Here is a 21,674-nt window from a genome sequence, read left to right as displayed (position 1 = left end):
TTGTTACATTTTCCTCTATCTGACCCATACATCCTCATATGAATCCACTGTATACCTTTACAACAATTAATGTTTAATAGGCTTGTACATAAGTATCTGCTTCATCTCTCAAGCACATCCATATTACGGTATAATAAGGTAATGTGTTTAACATCTTTTTCTATCATAAATTTTGTTATATGCCCGTATCTTTGAAATATCTATACCGGCTAATTGGAAAGGCATGCAAATCATGGTCACCTGATAGATATTGTTAATTGCTGCAATAAATGGTTCTCTGCCTAACAACCACCAGTAATTAAGGTAGCGTCTACTTTTTATCTTACCTTGTTATCTGATTCTCGCTTTTTTTATCAAAACTGGTTCAACAATTTGAAGAAATTGTACTTGTGTTTGTGTTACATTTCTGTTTTATATCATAAATTTTTTTCTGTTTTTAATTTTTTTGTCACAACACTTCTTCCTAAAGGATTGTCAAATTCAATGAGACAGCTGGGCACAATGAGGAAGTTGCATCTAACTTGACAAGAAGGCAGTTGCTGTAGCATGAATGTGAATGCCAATGATTATTTTGGTAATCAGGTACAAAAAATTAGCAATGAACCGATATGCTGTGTTGGGAGTATATATCACTTGATATCAATTTAAGTGATGAACACAAACACTGCACTGTGGAGATCTTTTTTAGATCACATAATTATTGTGAGACAGTCATCTGGACCAATATTAGAACTATAGAACTGTTCCATTATACAGACCACTGAAAATAATTTTAAACCCTATTTATACTTTAACTATTGTATATTCATATGTGTATACACATCCCAAGACAACATATTTTTATACAATCTGGTATTTTCAGTATGGATTAAATCACTGAATAACCATGGTAACAGCCAGGTTGTATTTTCAAATATGTGCTGTTGTTGACACAAAAGAAAACTTAAACTCATTTCAGTAACAGTAATGTTAAAATTTTCATGTAATTTTTTTTCAAATATTGGTCAAGTTTCTCATTATAAGGGTAGAGAAGAGGGTGTTTCATATATTGACTTAAAGGGATATAGTCGTCGGAACTGCGCCTGTGCAAGTTTCTTGTTTACAAACAATGTATTTCGTGCATGATATCAAGATGCACCTCATCATCATAGCTGTAACATTTAAATTATACGATGGTAGATTATGACAGACATGTTTTAACTTTCATCAATCACCATTGTGCCTTGGATACATTGTTGCCATGGGTCGTATGGGTCCCATACGACCTTTGAGCGCAGTTCCGACGACTATATCCCTTTAAGTCGACAGGCGCCGTAAAATGCTTGATATCCAATAAAACTGTATCGTTACACAATAGATAAACAGTGCTACTACTGTACTGTATCACTTTCGTTTTAAAATGTAAAACACTAATCATAGAATGCTGACATCTGACATGTATTTATCGATGAAAATAAGTACTGTAAGCGGGGAACTTCACTTCATTTTAAGCTCAATAACTGTTGCATTTTGTTGACGAATCTCAGCTTTTAATGGCACACTGACGGGCTGGCCCCTTAAAGTGCTTTCGTTCACTCTATCAAGCAGTATCCACTTTCAAGTTTCATGTGTAGTCAATTGATTGTGCACGAATTCAATGGAACAGGGCTACCTCGCTGATCAAAACTCACCCCTTGTCTCAGAAAATACAGTGATAAAACGGGCCATAAGTTTGAAGATCGATCGATATCTGGCGTAGATCACCTGTGTCCCTATTCGAGGTATGTGCACGTAACAAAAGGGTTTCATACATTTGGCCCCCATAGCCAGTATTCTATATGGGTGTATTGTTCCTGTATGTTCTCACCTTCCAACGGGTCTTGTGTTTCCACCCGGGTCTAATTCCAAATAGAAGCGGTAAGATCGGCGAGAATCGTCTCTTCTATAAATATCCACCGGCGAAAATATAGACACCCCTCCTTATGATCGTCAATAACACGGATACCCTACACAAATTCAAACTTCACGTGTCGTTCAGTTCACCATGGGTAGTTTCGACGCTCCATAGCAATGTTTTGAACGTTGCCAACCTACTTATAACGCATGCGTACATATATTAGTTTAAGTGCTGTTCCCCGTTACTGAATGCGTAATGAGTTGAGCATTTTGGGGCGTGAACATAAAATAAATTCGTATACAGGGCAGTAAAGAGGGTTCATACTACACAGAATCTTATGAAATATTTCACAAATAAATGGTCTGTTGTAATTTAACCGAAATGGCCGTTTGCATATGTCAATGTCGTTTATACACGGACTTGAAACTTTCTTCGAGTGATGTACTTTTTCTTGGGTCACTGAGGGAGGCTATCTTTCCCTGATTTGCGCCTCTTAGGGGTTTAAAACTCAACCCCTTATCCCCGTAGAAGTATTCGATATATGTCCAGTTTCCGTCAAAATGCCAGCTTCGAAGAAAGTTAAAACGATCTTTTCCACATGCTTAAACCATGTTCTCACAGGACGTTACATGTAACTGCTGTTCGTCTGATCTGTCGAGTAGACTTTTATCATATTCAACTAGATAACGTTATCGAAAGAGATAGACGCTCGCGATTGTCATTTGATTTATACAGTTTTCATCCTCGTTTAAAGGGATATAATCGTCGGAACTGCGCCTGTGCAAGTTTCTTGTTAACAAACAATGTATTTCGTGCACGATATCAAGATGCACCTCATCATCATAGCTGCAACATTTAAATTATACGATGGTAGATTATGACTGACATGTTTTAACTGTCATCAATCACCACTGTGCCTTGGATACATTGTTGCTATGGGTCGTATGGGTCCCATACGACCTTTGAGCGCAGTTCCGACGACTATATCCCCGTTTAAATCACTCTTGGAAAAAATAAGATGTATCTATTCAAACTCTTGAAGAGTTTATATTTGACACACGCAATATATGAGTGCGTTTTCGTGCTCTTAACATTTTTATTACTTCTGGAACTAAGTGTGTCGTTGAACCTATAAAGATTCGAGTTTTCCTTACTGTACTATATGTTTCTGGTCAATTAAAAAAATATAAATGAATCATTTGTCTCTTTACATGCTAAGTATTTCAGTTGTTTGTGTTTCACTCGTTTTCAAATGAAATGAATTTTACCGAAGTTGAGTATCAAAAGATAAAAGTAAATAACCGAGTAAGAGTGCTGCAAATTTTCAAACCAAAATTTTAGTGAAAAATTTTACCAAAGTTCATGATTTTTTTTTTGTATTTTTTTTAACAATTTTGGATCAAATGGACATTACTTTTCATTGGCTATGTTTTTGATCAAAATTTTGACTAATCTGAATGAAAATTATCGCGGCTACATTCCATAGAGGTGACAAAAGCGACTTCTGCACTCAAAGGGTTAAATGCGATCGACTTTCTGTCGATGTCTGCAATGTATACGTGAAGGCAGTTCGAATATCAACATCTCCCATCTCCTCACCCCGTTCCCTTTCTCCAACTTCTTGTATTTCACTACCATCGCTAGGGAACTGGATTGTACAAGATCGCGCAAAGAGAATTCTTCGAGACTCATCATGGTCATAGGAACTAAAATTGTCAATAGTCACGTATATATAAACGTGTCAGCAAAGAATTTTTCCAGGCCTAATTATTTATCTAATTTATTCTTGATCCGCAAAGTTCTTACAATTACTACCTCAATAAATTACTATCTGCGGCATTCTGACACTAATTAACATTAGCGCTTGATCTAAATACTTCAAGCATGGAGCTCTTTTGAATTCTGACGACAGTGTACTGTAATTGTCTTCCATGAATATTCCATAAAATATTAGACATGTACGGTCTATCGTATTGATTTCACATTTGCATATGAATTGGACAGCTTCCCACAATGCATTTCTTTTTGGCGCGTCACCGTCATGGCGTTGGTCCCCCTAAGCCTTTGTGGTGAGCTGAGCTAAATTTCACGAAAATATCACAGCAATATTTCTTTTAGAACCTTCAGCTTCTAGTTATCACGTTTCCGGAGAAATCTGTGAACATTCTGGTACCAAAATTGCCCTGTTATTGACACAATTTACGTGAGAATTTTTAGACCAAACTAGGGGTACAAATTTGACCTGGGAAAATTGAAAAAAGAAGATGGCTGCACCAGCTTACGTTGAAGTCACAATCCCAGCCAATGCGGCAGTGCAGACGACCCAACAGCACCAGCAAGAAGTTCATCAACGGCAGCTAAGTGATTATGAAGCGTTCAAAGAGTACATCGAAGTATTCCTCGTGGAGGTTTACCGCTGCAAGCTGTGTAAGTACAACAGCGCTGTGAAGGTTAATATAGCTGAACACATGAAGGAAACCCATTTCCCTAACTACAACAACCACGCTGGTACTGCCGTGGCCCAATCGATTCAGAGAGAAACGCAAGACAACGCGGAATCTCAGCAGCAGGCTCCTGTCAACTTAGGAGATTTGACCACGCAACAGAATGACGCGGTTTCCTTGTCAAATGCCCTTGAAGTGTTGATGGGGCTTGGAGCTGAGTGTGCTGCGGATGCGGCCCGCAGTGCGGAGAACACGATGGCTCAACCAGACGGATCCGAAGCGCAGCAACAGGCCGCGATTCAAGGCCAGGATCCGGCGGCTACTGTCACACCTGCGCAGGAGCCACAGCAAGTTCAAGTGCATGAACAACACGAAGAAAATCAGGTTGAACAACTTCAGACTGTTGACACTCAAGCACTGAAAACGTCGTCCTCTGAATCAACGACAACGATCACCATCCTGACACACGATGGTCAAATACAAGGTCAAGTGCAGACCTCAGCAGGCGAAGCACAGATTCTGAGTGATAAGCATTTCAAGCGAAGCAGAAAGAGTGATGCCATTATTCCAACGCGAGAATCACTTGGAATTGTATCGCCGTTTCAGAAGAAAGAATATATTGGGCAACGAAAGTTCCAATGCGAGAAATGCAAAATGCGATACAAAACCCCAGAGGAACTTGAAAAACACACCCAGAAGAAACATAACAGATCCAAAAAATTCCTGTGTGAGATCTGTGGTGAGAAGCTTTCAACTCGAGCCAGTGTCAAACACCATGTCAGGAGGAAGCACGCCGATGTAAAAGAACTTCTTCAATGTGATCAGTGTGACTATGTCACAAAGTTTGAATCCCGTTTGAAGATACATGTTGGAAAACATGGTTCAGATTTCCGCTGTCAGCTTTGCAACCGAACTTATGTGAGCAAAGAAAAGTTGGAGGCCCACTACAAAACACCAATGCATAAAAACGCTGTCAATCCAATCATCTGTGAGCACTGTGGATACAGCACAAAAAAGAAAGACAATTTCTTAGTCCACATGCGAAAACACACTGGTGAGAAGCCATACAAATGCAACCAGTGTGACTATGCTAGTGCTGATGGCAGCACCCTCAAAAAGCATGTGATGGCCAAGCATTCAAACATTCGACCTTTTAAATGCCAGCTGTGTTCTTTTGCCTGTGTTGACAAGAAAGGTCTGACAATCCACATGCGTCGACACACAGGTGAACGGCCATTTAAGTGTGATATGTGTAGCTATGCAGCCAAGCGTCGCAGTGCCCTCAATGTCCACAAGCAGACTCACTTGAAACAGGCCGATGGTACCGGTAGCATCCTTCAGTCAAATGCCAGAAGAGGAAAAGTTGTGACAACTGTACCAACGCAGGTCACGATATCCTATGAAGAACCCCCGCAGACATACCAGACAACAGCCACTTTTCCCACCCACACTGTGGTGCAACAAGTGCAAGGGCAACAGCAACCAACCCCGATACCTGCTCAGATAGTACAACATGTCATAACTCAACAGGAAACTGATCAATCTGTCAGAGCAATATGGCAGAACATGTGAAAAAAACGATGAAATGAAAGCTTGCTTTATGACAGGCTTTGTACAGTATCAATTTCTCAAACAGATTTTTGGGTTTAATTTCAATAAGTTAAATCACCTAGCACCATTCATTTTGTTTAAAAATTATCATTAGGGAAATACGACGTATAGATATAATTCTTACAAGATTTGCATCAAGTTTTTCAGGATGCATATGGTACGTATTAATGACTTCTGCAGAGAATTTTCATTTCAGACTTGAAATGATTACTGAATGAAGTATTCTGAGTTATTTATAAACCTTTAACAAAACAGATTTGTAGGAGTTTCATAAACATTTGCATGAAGGACACATGCTTGTTGGTAAAAATGTTTGATTAATTCCTATCATGTGCAAATCACTTTTAATTGCACAGTATTCAGTTTAGTTTGTTAGCATAGAATGATAGACAGTTTCCTCTTGTACTGCTATAGAATTGATACATGTATTTCTCTCTTTTGCCAAAACATTGAATTTACTAGCAAGAAGTCACTTGCAGCAGTTTCCTTTTGTGTACTGTGCACAATATTTCACAATGACATCACTGCCACATCTTTTGTACACCTTTTAGCCATGTATTGTCAGGATTTGCAATTTTAATGGAAAAGATCGAGCAGCAGACAATACTTGCTCAACCATGTTCAACTTTGAAATTTCTTCTGCAAGACTTTCTAAGATGCTTTTGTAAATAGGGTTAACGCATTAGTAAATAGTAACTATGATGTTGATGTGACAAAGGTAGACAAGTATGAAAGATTTTGACCATTTCTTTTCCACTGTACATATTTAATATCACATCGACTTTTATTTCCTCATATGTCATGACGTTGATTACTCAGTATTCTGTACACATGAAATCATTATTCCTCAAATAATATTGCAGTAGTTCTATTCTTCAATCTGAACTCTAGTGAAAAAACAAAAAGTGCTCTTTCAATAGATGAACCAAAATTTTCACATGTACATTTTTCATCCTTTAGGATTAGGAGAGAAGGGCTGACTTTTGGTAAATGAAATGTAACAGCAGTAAATTTTCATCCTTCGTAGTATAAAAAATTATTTTCTCTGTTTCAATTTTTCAGGTGATGCTACCCATTGTATAAAAAAACTCGCGCTGCAGTAAATTTTAATCATATTCATTGTAATACTATAATTGCTTGTTGGTAGTGAAATGTTACAAGGTGTCTAAATTAAATGTCATGTTGTTTTCAAAACTTGTGGTTTGTTCATTTAATGATTTACATAATTGTCGTTAAACTCCTTGACTGACAAGAAAAAATTGAAGTACTGAAGCAAGACTAGTTTACATGATTTAGTTGACACATTCACAATACATCTGAAAACCTGAACATTGGCCCAACTTTTTTCTAGTCGCATGTGATTTTTTGCCTTACATCAGAGCATGGATGGACAAAATTTTGTACATCTATGATCAGAGTGTGTTTGCGGGTGCTCTCTATGCAAAGATCACTGAAAATGTTATGATAAACATGTTAACCATCTAAAACAAAGTGAAGAACTATTGCCAGAAAGACTGAGGCATACTTGTGATTTTGTGCACAATTATATTTTCTCTGTTACACCTTTCATGTTTTTGTAATTGCAAGTAGTTAAGCGAGAACTCTAAATTGTGAATATTGAACACATTTTTGGAGCGCCTACATTTGACCAATGAGTATGTTGTAATTGAAGTGGAAGAAGTTTGATCAACATGTATTTTCATTCTAGTGAATGTGCTCCAAACTTTCCAGGTTCAAGAATGGCATGTGCTCTAGGCCTGCACCAAGACAAATGAACATTCTGAGAAGAGGTGATGTAGGTCTCACCAAAGTCACTCCAGACTGTGGTTCCTCAATCAAAACGATTGGTTATGTAATGAAAAGAATCAATTTCACCTTACAAATTTCTCTATCATTCAATTCATTAATAGCAGCAAGAACCTCAAAACTTTAAAAAGTGAATATTTCTAAACATTTTGTTGCCATAGCCCTTTATATTAGTATGCAAACCATTATTGTGTGAACCACAAAAGACTCCTGATTTTCCTTTTTACTATTTACCTTCTGAGAAGCACACAACTGGTATGAAAATTTAATGCAAAGAGTGAACATGACGTGGAAAATAGTCATATTATGAATGAAGCAAGTGTCCTGATTTCCAGTCTTTCTAACCAGGGCCTCAGACAAAATATCAAAGAAAAAAGTACAAAAACCAAGGAGAACATATATAGATAGATAGATATATATATATATATATATATATTATATATATATATAGGTGTGTGTGTGTATGTGTGCATATCCCTGCCCTGTCATGCTGTCATGCATACTTCGTCGATACGAGATGGTCGATGAGGGCGCACATCAACTTCTTTTCCCACTCTCTATTTTAGCTCTACTTTCCAGGTCTTTTACAAGTATTATAGTTATGTAAAGCCACGAATAATCTACGGATTATTTGAAACACTGACCCGAAGCAGCGTTATGTAAATCTGTATGCAGCGCGATGGCGACATTTTTTGTATAGTTTTTTTTTTTTTTGAGGTAAGAAAGGAAAACACACAAACAAGGAAGTCAAAATGGCGGATCACAATCAAATGATCGAGGAGTTTCTGAGCATCACTGGGCATGCATGTGACGAGGCCAGAGCACAGTTTTACCTCGAATCCTCAGGCTGGCAACTTCAGGTTAGGCGTTCCGTACGAGTACGATCTGGGCTATACAAATTTGACAGGTCTATGAAGTATGATCGTGATGAATGACACTGCCTGGTCTCTCGAAGGTGATGACATGACAATACATCACAGTAGTCAGTACCCAAATACTGTACAACGTATTTGGCATACCCGTCATAGGCAAGGCATGCACAGTTCTTGTTGCTATATATTGAAAGACGACATCGAAAAGTTTGCTCAGTTTCTTTTCATGCTATCATCAGAACGTTTAGCAAAACTATTTAGACGATTGCAAGATGCATGAAATTTTGGTAACACTATTACTTTTTACTTGAAGAAATTTGTGTGTGATTATATATATATATATATATATATATATATATATATATATATATATATATATATATATATATATATATATAATATTATTATTATTTATTTCAGACTGGGTTGTCCATATACAGAAAAGAAATTTAGTAAATGAAAATGAATACAAAAGTCAGACTTTGGGGAAAAAAAAAGAAAAGAAAAACTACTTCAAATACAGTTGTTTTCTCCAGAACTTGAAGAATGCACTATCTATTACTCTATCTGATGAGGAGATAGCGGCAATAAGTAAATTTGTTGATTTTTCAAGTCTACATTTATAAGCTATAGATATTTCTGCGCATAACTTCTCCAAGAGACATGATATGATTTGTAGCATACATCGCAGACGCACTACTAAATGAAGGAAGACCTAAAAGTCTTCTCCATACATTATTATACATAACCTTTACTTATTCATAACTTTAACTCTATAAGTTACCCAAAGATGGCAACAGTATAGATTTCCACAGTAAGCTGCAAATAAAGTCTTTTTCACTTCTGGACTACAACATTTAAATTGCCTCAATAACATGTTCGCTCTAATACAAAATGCCCGTCTCTGTCTTTCAATATCGTCATCGTCATACATACCTCTACAAATGACATGACCAAGTAGGTATGCGTGGATACAAAACTCAGTGTTTTATCATTGAGTGTCAGTCTAGGAATTCTTTGGACTTTTACTTTCGTCCCATTAAAAATCATGCACACAGTTTTACATGGATTGAAAGTGATGTCAAACTCTTTGGCGTAAATTTCACATATTCTAAGGAGACACTGTAAGCCCTTCGCACTTGGGCTGAGTACAGTCATGTCGTCAGCATAAGCTAAATTATTCGCACATACGCCACTAATGTGACAACCTACATTACAATCAGAAAGCTGATTTATCAAATCATCAACGTACACATTAAAGAGATATGGGGAAAGAACACCCCCTTGTCTCACACCATTAGAAACATGAACCAGTCTGACAAGAATCCAGCCATTTTACACAGAATAACTGATTTCTATACCAATAATAAAGTAATCTGACAATGTACATAGGAACATTCCTGTCAATGAGCTTTTTCACCAGTTTAAAGTGGTTCACCCTGTCGAATGCCTTAGAGGCATCCATGAAGCATGCAAACACAGGACCACCTTTTGTTACATAATAGTTAATAATTTCTTTGAATGCAAACAGACAAAGGTCGGTAGAATGGTCCTTCTTGAAACCGAATTGTAAATGGTGAGACGTAATAAAATCACGACATCTTGACAGTAAAATATGCTCAATAAGCTTGGACACCACCGAGCCAAGCAATTGGTCGGTAGTTGCTAGCATCACTGGCTAGCTTCGACTTGTCTTTAACAATGGGAACTAAGATAACTTTCATTACAGCTGATGGTAAGTAGCCGTGGATAAACATGGCATTAATACAATGCGTGAGAAGTGGTAAAATAGACGAATGGGCAAACTTCAGATGCTCAGCAGTAATTTTGTCGACCCCAGAGGACTTTCCGTCTGGTAACTTTTCGATGGAAGAGAGCACCTCATCTTGGCTTACGTACAGGTCGTGGGGGAACTTAACAGAATTTATCTGATCCTCGATATCGACCCCACCTGAAACAGACTGAACAGAGTTCAAAATCCCACAGAAATGATTTTTCCACATATTGACAATTTCACATTGCCCAATAGCTCCGTTAATGTTGTCGGTAGACGAAACCTTTCTACAATTCTTGTGTCAGTTACTTAAAAAGTTTCATGCATCTCAGAATGCCTTGATTATATATATATATATATATATATATCTATATATATCTATATATATATCTATATATATCTATATATATATATATATATATATATATATATATATATATATATATATATATATATATATATATATATATATATATATATTGAAAGGGCATCAGTTAAAAAATTACATTTTATTTAATTATATTTTCATGAAATAGGTGGCAATAGCTTCGTTCTTCGATAATGAAACTGGAGATATGGATGATACACCAGACACACTACCACAAGATACAAGAAGAGAACCCGCACCTCAGCCACAACCTGCTGCTGTGCCCAAGGCAAAGTCAGGCAAGAGTGCAGGGTGAGTGTTTTTCAGACGATATTGTAATGTATGTCCATTGATCGTCGATGATACAAAACTTACAGGTACACAAATATATGTAATTTAAATGAAGGACAATGTAATTGCTCCATATGAATCATGGTAGTTCTCATTCTACATACTCCATGATGGCAGTGCTTTATTCAATTGTTGGTCCTTGGTCCATACAAGCATGGTGATCCTCCTGCTTGATAAACAGCTTTTCCAATTCAAAGTTTCAGACTAACTGCAGGTGAAATGTCTACTTAAAACATCAAAAGCTATTTCCTCAGTCAAATCTGATACAAACTCAACAACTGTAGGATACCCAAAAATCTTTAAGAACTTGGCTGAAGCACCTATAGTGATTATATACACCACAATTATCTAGGTAACCAAATTTAAACACATAAACCATAATATAATTCTGAAGATATGATTTGACAGCCAATGAAATTAGAAGCTTAACTGTGATTGGGTGAAAATGGTAAAACTATGTACGACTTCTCATCATTTAAAGGTTTCATCAAACGTTATTACATGCCTCGATGTGAGTGCAAATCAGTGCATTGATTTAAATAGGAACATCCGGGGAGTTAGCGGGCCGGTGAACGATGTACTGACCGGTTTCCATGGTTACCCGGTCCAGTGAAGCCCTTCGACGTTTTCGACGTCAAAGTAGACGCTTAACGCTAGATGTAAAATATCCATGCGCGCACTGCTATTTTGATTTTCGTTAAAATCTGTTTGATCAGGGCTCGAACTTAACTTTTTTACCTACTTGCCCTGCGGGCAAGTTTCCAGAAATTTTACTTGCCCGATGAACAAACTTACTTGCCCGATTTTTTTTTGTCTGTTTGGGCAGAGATCACGAAGACCAAGCAATCTCAAAATGTGGCCGACAGCATCATATCAATGCAAGTTCTGTTTGGTCTGTATTGATAATCGTGTTAATTTTTACGATCCATTAGTGTTGGTCTTGGTGATCTCTGCCCACTCGTCAACCAATATTCTAGTGCGCAGGATTGGGGTCATATAGCTGAAGGGGTGGCCCATCAATTGATATTCGCATCAGCAAATCTCTTTTCCTGAAGTTTTGAAACTTCCGTTGTCGTTTCCTTTCATATACATATCGCACTTCTACTTCTTCACAATAACTTTCCACTGAACTCGATGCTGCGATCGCGCCATTAGCTTATCACCGTCGATTTCTGAGTGGCCAGCCGGTTGAACCTGTACTGTATCCCCTGACACAGATCCTGTTCCGGAATCTGTGACTTTATCTGGCGTAGATTTCAAAAATATACATGAAAACAGGGTGCTTTGCTTCGCTATGACTTACAGTCTGCGTTGTCTCAGTCAGGTCACCATGTGCAAAGTGGCTGTTGATATTACTGACCAACACCCCCTGGGAGTCACTAGCGACAAACAAGTGCAAGTAATATGTTAATGAATTAGACTTCCCGAGGGAGGAAAGACAACAACTGGATATCACTTGCTGAATGTTGACGTCCGGCTTGTCGGTTGTGATACCCGTTTCAGTTACTTGAAACTCGATAATAGCGAACATTGTTCCACAAAGTTTCTTGAGTTTTTTATTCCAGAACATGTAAATTTGATCAAGTCTATCACTTGCCCGACCGGGCAAGTTTAATTTATTTTTACCAGCCCGATGTCAGGTTTTAGTTGCCGCGGGCAACCGTTAAGTTCGAGCCCTGTTGATGCTGGTCGATAATGCTAAAATTGTTTGAAAATGCCCTGCATGTAATTAAATGTCATATAGCATTAACCGTGAAGAGGCATGTAATAAAATATTATTGCCTGAATACATGGGTTTATGTGCCCTCGCAGCAGGAGACAATTTGCCCTCCTGGTGTCGGGCAAATTGTCACCTGCTCTCGGCACATAAACCCATGTATTCAGGCAATAATAATATAATATACAATACAGCGATATCCACTATATTACACTGTTCTCACAATGACGTTGCAAGAATGAGATCCATCTAACTGAAAATTCTAAAACTGGACACTTGTGTTCCTCAACCAGTATTCTTCTGGAGGTATGAAAAAAATGTTTGTGAATGGTCTGAATTGAGCATTTACACTATTTTCAACAGAAATACCCTTTTGATTGATCTTAAATTCTTGCAATTGTGTGGTTCAGTGTTTCATCTAGAGAGGGGGATGGGGGATTCCCCCTCTGTTGACATGTTGGCACCCCCTAGTAATTTTTCAAGGGGGGACCCCCCCCCCCACCCCCATGAAATGTTGCCAGTCACACCTTAGAGATACCAGTAGAACACATGAACTGGTGAATCCCCCCTAAATTTTCTAGTAAAGGGGGAAAATCCCCCCTGCTGATGCCATCCTGGATAAAACACTGAGTGGTTGGATTGCAAAGGCTAAGTAATAACAGATAAGAGTTTGAAGTAATCATGTTATGTGACCCCTGATACCAAGTTTTGCTGTTCAGATGTTCATGACAAACTGTTTTTTTTTCAACCATTTCATCCCATCGTGAGTGTAGAAGCTCGAGGTTTGCCACACTGTCTGATATGCAGCAAGGAGAAGAGAGTGACAGCAGTGAAGAGGAGGGGCAAGCATTCTATGCCGGGGGATCAGAAAGAGGAGGAAGGTACGGAATGCCAGTAGGATTATTGAAAGAAACAAAGTTTCCTACCAGAGGCTTTGTGATTGAAACATTAAAATATTTATGATTTCAAAGGTCATTTTCTATACATACAGTTGTACAATCAATTATAAAATCACATACATATCACATAACACACACGGCATAAATTGTTAATTTCGTAATTGATGTCTGCCACATACATTTGATCTGAATTTCACAAGGCAATGAAGACTTTCTCATTTCTTATTTTCTGTCTCATTGTAAACCAAGTGTTTCTCTTGCTTCTAATTTCTATCTTATTAATCCCAGTGGGCAACAGATTGTTGGACCAGGGAGGAAGAAAAAGTCAGACAAAATAGTTGATGAAATATTCAAGACAGCAAAAGAGTAAGTACACGTTACTTCAACCTTTCCCCCACATTTCTCCATGTAGAGGTCCGAATGTGGCACAGAAAACAATGGAGTTGTACTAAACTGTGGCAGTAAAGGGGTCAAAGGATGAAAGCATGGCAGTCTTTCACATTTTCCATGTTTGTGTCTATGATTATAATTCAATATATCAGCAGAGATAATTATTTTGTATATCTGTGCCCTTTATGAGTCGTACATTGACCATCTTCTATGTAAACAGAATTTAGCAATGCTATATTGGCTGTGTTAACGATTGTACAAATTTAAATTGTGTGATTGCTGAAGAGGAAATAAATTGTCCTTGATGCAGATATTCATACTACAGAGTCTCTCTGAATATGAAATATGTCATTCCAGACATGGTGCTCAGGAAGTTGAAGCAGGGACACCAGTTCCCAGTTCCAGCCGGCCAGGTGGTACAGTCTTCAGAGGTGCTGGTTACAGACTAGGTGACACTGAGGGTGGGGAAGCAGTGCCTGTGCCAGGAACTGCAGGGTCTCTCCAACCTAAACCCAAAGATGTAAGTATGTTTGCTGTCTTATTTAATAGGCTGTCATTAATCTTTGAAGATGTTTAACTGCATGGTAAAATATAATCAAGAAAATCATTCCAAAGAATTACCCTGATTGAAATTAACTTCATTTTAAAATACACTGTAAAAATTCTGGCCAAGACTACCTTTGGAGAGATTTTTTCATGTATTTAATGTTGTGGAAGATATTTTGTTTTATGCATTGCTAGATTTAGTAACAATCAACAGTAGTGAGAAGAAGTGTTGGATTTATAAAAATGGTATCTACCATTTTCTATTTTCTAAAAGGTCAATTTAGGATTTGATTTTTAGTAGTTGGTTGATGTTGTTATAGGTTGATGTTATTACAATTTTGAGTCGGTCATGACAATTACACTTTACCAATGGCAACTTTTAGTCATTTGCTGTGCAGCGGATTACAAAAAGTGTTGGCACTGCAGTGTTTGCATTGTTGGTCAGTACACTCCATTAAATTTTGCATACTTCTCCTTCCTCCAACAGATGAATGTTGTTCTTAAACTTTATAAGAATGGATTTACTGTAAATGATCAAGAGCTTAGGTCATTCAAGGATCCGAAAAATGCAGAGTTTTTGAATTCCGTAACCAATGGGTAAGAAACAAGATTATTGCATATTGCAATATGGTCATGCTTTTGAGTTGATACCTTTCATTTAATTTGCCTACAAAGTATCTGAGCAAGAACAGCAACATTAATGGAAGTGTTGTAGATGTTACCAACTCTGATATTGCTGTGACAAATATTTTATAGCTATCCCTGAATGGTGTGAATCAAGTTACACATTTGTAACCTGCAGTCCCTGGAGCTCCCTTTTGGTAAATGTTTATGACATGTGGAGCTTTCCTGACAGATAAAATGTTGAGTGTCTCTACGTTTTCCACATTTCTAGACATCTCACAAGATAGTGCCTGCATTACCTATTGCAATTGCCACTGCATTATATATAGCAGGATATTATAGATTGGTATGTTATAATTGTCTTTGTACTATACATTTTAGTGAGATACCAAGAGAGTTGATTCGACTTGCGAAAGGTGGTCAAGTAAACATGGACATGGAAGACCATCGTGATCAGGAGTACATGCCACCAAAGCCAATGCTCACACCATTTGCAGGAGCAGGACACAAACTTGGCAGGTACAGTAGTAGTTACCCTTTGATCTGTCCATTCACCAGTTTTGACCCGTCCATCTTAAAATACAGAACCTCACATGGTAGAGACCCAGTGGATCAAATATGATAATCAAAATCCCAATATGCATATTAACTTCCACACACTTCCCCTGTGGGTAGATTTTTTTAGTCATATCATAAGCCTGATTGGCCAAAGAAATGTTATGCATCTTGAAGATCTTTGCTGACACTGTAAAACATGTATTTATGATTTGCATCTACATGAACAATTTTGCTTCTCAGTATTACAGTCAGTTGGGTTTATCAGAAATATGCATTTCAAGCCTATGTTTAAATTGAGAAAAATATCATTTTGAAGATTATAACCCACTGGTGAGCCTATTTATTTTCCATCTACTGACACTGTCAAAGGACTAAAGTTTCTTTGTATTTTCTTTAATTTGTACAGTTGGATATTTACAGCATTTTGACTTTGCTAAAGCTCACCACAAGCCACATTATTATTAATCAAACCCTATTTTTAACCGGAGAGATGTGTAATTTTCAACTTTTGCCCAAAGTGAAATTTTCAGTGCATGCAAAGAGTTTTCGTGGTGAGATATGCCAGATCTCAGAATGTGCAGACCTGTGTTTACTGAAACACCAGAAAGAAAAAGTTCATAATAGATTTATATGTGAACGATCCCCTCTTAGCTACAACTGCTGACAAACTGCTGATCCGGTAAGCTTCCTTGGACACCTATTTTGTCTCTCTACAAAAAACCTCTATCTATATTATTTTACAGTCCCACTCCAAATATAGTAAGCAATCCTGTACCTGCAGCAAGTTCAGCCCAGGCTAGTGCACCCTCAACATCAGTGCAATTAGATGAATCCCAACCCTGTACCAGTTTACAAATTAGAATGGCAGATGGTTCAAGGTAAGCAATTACAGTGTCACATTAAGTAGTCAGTTGGAAGAGAAGATATATCCTGAGCAGTGAGACAGATTATCAGTGTAGAATTTTCACCCAGCCCACTTATTTCACATCTACATTTATAGGACAGAAAATACTGATGCTCATGTGCTCTGTAACATCCAAATTGAATTGTACAAAATTGATAGATCCATTCATTTAAATTCTATGTCCATTCTTTCTTTGTCTTTCCACACTCTACCAAGAGGAATGTTTTTGCATGTTCATTTTCTGCCCATGGCATCACCAAAAAGAAAACAAGTTCAAGTTCATATCGATGAACAATAATATGTGCAACTTTGAAATCTCAAATAAACAATCACAATCACATTCAGACAAGTAGAATCAGATTGAACTTTGGGAAGATAAATTTGACTGCAAGTGTATACTTAAGGTAGGTAAGATATGTGCTGAATAAAACCCCTGATTGATGAACCTTATCTCCCTCTGGAGACTGAAAATAAGTTTTAGTGGAACAGTATTTCAAATGGCAAACTCACTCCTGTGCCAGTGTGCTAATGTCATCCTTATGTTGCTACATACCCCGTCATATGTATTTTTTTCAGGCTTGTACCAAAATTCAACCACACTCATACCATAGGCGATATCAGAAGATATATCGTCGAGTATCCTTTACATATTGCAGTGACACTAGGGTTGTTACATACATGTGTTATATGGTAGTCTACACTCTCTTCATTCAATGTTAAACGCAGATTCTCAAACCTAACTTCCAGAGTAAGGTTCATCACTTTGAACTTCACATGATTTGTGAAAATCGTTTGACAAAATCATTGAATGTCCCCACTGAAGCATTCTCAGTTCACGAACAATGAATGGATTGTTAGCATTGGATGCAGTAAAATTTATATTAACCCGTTGAGCGCCAAAGTCTATTTTTGTTCCCATTATAAAATAAACCCCAGTCAATTTTTCTCAGATTTTTGCCAAAATTTTGAGAAAAAACTGTAGCCAATGAAATGTGATGTCCATTTGGTCCAAAATTATCAAAATATTACAGAAAAATTCATGAAAATTGGTAAAATTTTGCACTAAAAGTTTGGCAGGAGAAAATTAAAGCGCTCTAAGGGTTAAGTGTACAAGCTCTCGTATATGGCGAAAGCATTGTAGCATCAATGATCGCAATGTTGACTCACACAGTGAATTGACTAACAGTCACGCAATGGCAGTCATCATCATTGACATCCATGCTGAATATTACCATTGCATTGTAATCTTCTGAAAATAATTTGCAAACTACTGTATTCAAACTTCCATATATTTGCTCTTGTAATTGAACTTGCTTCGGGTTTGGTTATACTCTCTTACACACTCTGATCTTGTTCCTCCCAAACATTTATGATACTGTTTTATCCTTAACTTTCATGAATCAGATCACGGCCGCAGTATGCCAGCCAGACCTTTGTACTGATGACAACATTTCCAAATAAGGAACTGACGAATGAGAGTGAAAGTTTAGTTGATGCCAATTTACTGAATGCTGTCATTGTTCAAAGACTGAAATAGGCCTTGGACTTCTGTTCATTTTGTTGGTATTACCTAGTACAATAAAACTTATCCATTTACTTTGGATTATCTGTGTTTCAGTTTAAGCTGTGTAATGTGCTGCTTCATTTATATTTTCAATATATTATATAATTCTTCATCAAAATCAGTAGGATTTACATTGTGACACTGATGTAAACATAACTTCAGGAGACAGAAAGTGCCAATAACATACTCAATGTGCAGTTTGGACCTATATCCATTCTTGATTCTGTCTCTAATACTGCAAAATAACACATATGCCAATGAAACTGACAGCTTCTTATACCTCAAGAGCGAGACTTTCAAAGAAACTCGACAAGGATATTGACAGTCGTCACATTTTCAGAAGGGGAATGGCCAGGGAATGGTCACTTCACATCATCCATGGAAATGGACATTGATGACCTTGCCATTGTGTCGTGAGTCTCGGGAACGTATAACTTAAATGAAGGAATAATCCTGGAAGTCAGGTTTACTTCTGTCTAGCCTCTAGTAAACACCTATTGCCTGGTCATGAGGGCTATAGCGCCCGTCTGTTACCCCGAGGGGCAGTGTGTTACCAGAAACACATCGCTATTCCCTTAGGCCGTAGGCGGGGGGTTATAGCGATGTTTTTCTGGTAACACAGCCACGAGGGGTAATAGGTGAGCGCCATAGCCCTAATAAAGACCAGGCTATAGTGTTTTATAACGCATCACATGCTCATGTTGTATTGTTATATAGTTTTTAATGTGTTTTGATATTTTGCACCGCAACAATCCATCGTGACAAGTTTAATGGGTGACGTTTCCACAGCGGTTTCAGTTGTACGTGGTACCACTATCTTTCAAAAAATATTCTGAGCATACCTAGCGACATCCATAGGTGCACTTTAATCATTTCCGTCGAAGAGCTGTCCAAGTTCCTACGCTGTTGGAATGTTGGAAAATGTTGGAAAATCTGTTTCAGAGAATGTGTCGTCACATATCCCGGACGCACATCACGTTCTAGTCACCCGCCATTGTCGCAAAGTTGCAGACAATACTATGGTCATGTGACCGGGCACTTTTCCAAATTTGGTCAGAACTATTTCCCAAGGGATATAGCTTTAATTTCAAAAAATACCCTCCGACGTCACTTTCGTCAATCCGATGGGGACTAGACATATCTATTTTCTTGTCACATGATGTATTCTGGTGAATCGCGACACGGAATGAGCATGTGGCGTGTTATAATAAACCCTATACCAAACCAAATCAAGTGATAGATTACCTCCTGTCTGCCTGCCAGGTGTGTGTAGAATCCCGCTTTAATGTTATTTTCATCTCATACTGTGCGATGCAGTAAAGGACAAAGACTGTTGTCTCAGTCTTGTGGAAAATCATGCTGAGAATGATTGACTCCTGTTGGAGTGAGATCTATGTGCACAGCCAATGTACACAGCCAAAGCTGTGTTGTGCCACCATCAAAGTTTTCATTAGCATTTGTCCAGCATTGTGATATATTAAAACATGGCTCATACTATTGTATATACACTTGTTAAATCTTTTGTGTATCCAAGCTGGTATTGATCTCAATACAAAATACAATGATATTGTAAGCCTGTGAAGATCATGTAATGTTTCACTCCCTTATAACACTACGGTAACCATGCTGTGTCTTCCTTTGTGTGTTTCTTCTGCTTTTAAGTTTAAAGCAATCGTTGTACAAGCTTTCTCTGATAAAGCTTTATTCAAAAAAGTTCAGCAAATAGTTGAAATACCAATGGTCATCCTGCAAGATCTTTCTCCTATCCTCCTTCAAACCAAACAAATGACTAATATGGAGAAACCCCTAATAGATATATGAATCTTGCTCTGAGAGAAGTGGTCTATACACAGGGAAATGAAGAAACTGAAGTCATTGACAAATCAGCCAAGTAAATATGAGCGATCTGGTCATGATTTTTTTTCAGCCATTTCAATATGTTATCCTGACCTGTTCTGGTTTGTTACCTGTAATAACAGACCTCAGTAGAATTATTATTTTGTCCACAAGCTTTTATGACTGATGATGTCATAGTTTTCATGAAAGTAAATGAAAATAAAAAGTACTCTGCTTTCAGCCAACGTATGTTGTGTGTTCATGCTTTGTTCCTTGCAAATGAAGTATGTTCCTACCCAATCTGATTAAAATCAGATGTAGAGTACAGCAATGTCTTTATTTACACGGTATTCTTTTGCCGAGAGAGAGAGGCAACAGCAAGAGAATACCACATAAGTAAAGACATCGATGTACTCTACATCTGATTTTAATCACATTGGTCCTCACCAAGACAACGAGAATATTGCAAGTGATTTCGATCCATGGAATACTTAAAAATCATGATCTGCTTGACTGGTTGGTTGTCAAGTATCTGTCACAATTATGCAAATAAGAAGTTTCCTTTGCCTTGGGTTATTTTATGCAGTGTCAACCATAGATAGAAAAATCAGGACTGGTTGCATGGATAACCTGCACCTTAGACTGGTCCCCAGTTGCCTGGCTTTTCTCAGCAGCTGTGGGCCAAGGCATTCATCCCACGATCTACACAACAGCCTACCATTAGCGCGATGGTCTGGTGATGTTAGTCCTTCAATTTCTTATATGCTTTGATGCCTATATGCCCACAGACCTGGAGCAAGTCTACCTGCAACTCTAAGAAAGCATTGCATACCTGGTCTTCATACATTTGATATTGTAGCTACTGTCACATATAGATCTGGACTGTGACTAAGATGTTTAGAATTTTGGATTGAAGTGATTTTGGCTTTTAATTTTAGTATTTGGAGAATCATGATTATCTCTGATAAGTCCCATTTTAGTATTATAATGATGTTCTTGCATATTTGGCTAAAAAAATGTAGTAATGGTTTATTGCTTTCCTAGGTATGCATATTAGGCATAATGACTACTTTTCCCTATGTAAATTTAAATTACTTATCAGATACTCTTTCAAATCAGTTCCGTGTCTGCATATCAGTTTTGCAGTGTGCCTACATGATGACCAAGCAATTGTCATTTCACAACTTTGTGAAGACTTGATGTTCACTGTCTCCCCACCCCACCTTTTGCGAGATGTCAAATTACACTGCTGACATACCAGCACCTACTGGGACACATGGTTCTTTTCAAACTCAGCACAATTACGGTGTTCAGTTTATTGCTTTACAATCACAGCGAAAGTATTGAATCCCAAAATTAAGTGTATGGGCAGTGCCCTACCATCCCAGTCTTCAGTGGAAGATGGGTCAGGATTTTCAGTGGAAGATGGGTCAGGATAAGGGAGTTTACTGGACACACAACAGATTTCTATTCTCACTGTTTTCCAGTATCAGTTTACATTCTTGATAGTTTGAAAAAAAATATTTCCATCTAAA

The 21,674-nt window shown here is 37.7% G+C and overlaps 2 protein-coding genes across 3 annotated transcripts in view; one reads left to right on the top strand and one right to left on the bottom strand.

Annotated features, from left to right (window-relative positions):
• The window catches only part of LOC139141007 (lipoxygenase homology domain-containing protein 1-like), a 59,255-nt gene extending 57,204 nt beyond the window's left edge, over nt 1–2,051 (bottom strand). For both annotated transcript variants that reach the window (XM_070710556.1, XM_070710557.1), the window contains exon 1: nt 1,847–2,051. The gene's annotated coding sequence lies outside the window, so the exon portion shown is untranslated. The remainder of the gene's footprint in view (nt 1–1,846) is intronic.
• A 6,390-nt stretch (nt 2,052–8,441) lies between these two features.
• Nucleotides 8,442–20,384, top strand: LOC139141005 (NSFL1 cofactor p47-like). Its single transcript, XM_070710555.1, has 10 exons — nt 8,442–8,597; nt 10,920–11,062; nt 13,592–13,699; nt 14,006–14,083; nt 14,465–14,627; nt 15,141–15,250; nt 15,659–15,796; nt 16,579–16,713; nt 17,316–17,375; nt 18,144–20,384. Exons 1-10 carry the CDS (start codon nt 8,490–8,492, stop codon nt 18,274–18,276), a joined length of 1,176 nt encoding a protein of 391 aa, XP_070566656.1. The 5' UTR covers nt 8,442–8,489; the 3' UTR covers nt 18,277–20,384.
• The last annotated feature ends 1,290 nt before the right edge of the window (nt 20,385–21,674 follow it).

The sequence above is a fragment of the Ptychodera flava genome, chromosome 9 (assembly GCF_041260155.1).
Source record: "Ptychodera flava strain L36383 chromosome 9, AS_Pfla_20210202, whole genome shotgun sequence".
NCBI classification, from domain to species: Eukaryota; Metazoa; Hemichordata; class Enteropneusta; family Ptychoderidae; genus Ptychodera; species Ptychodera flava.
The sequence above is the reverse complement of the archived record's forward strand: the minus strand, read 5'-3'. Positions and strand labels throughout refer to the sequence as shown.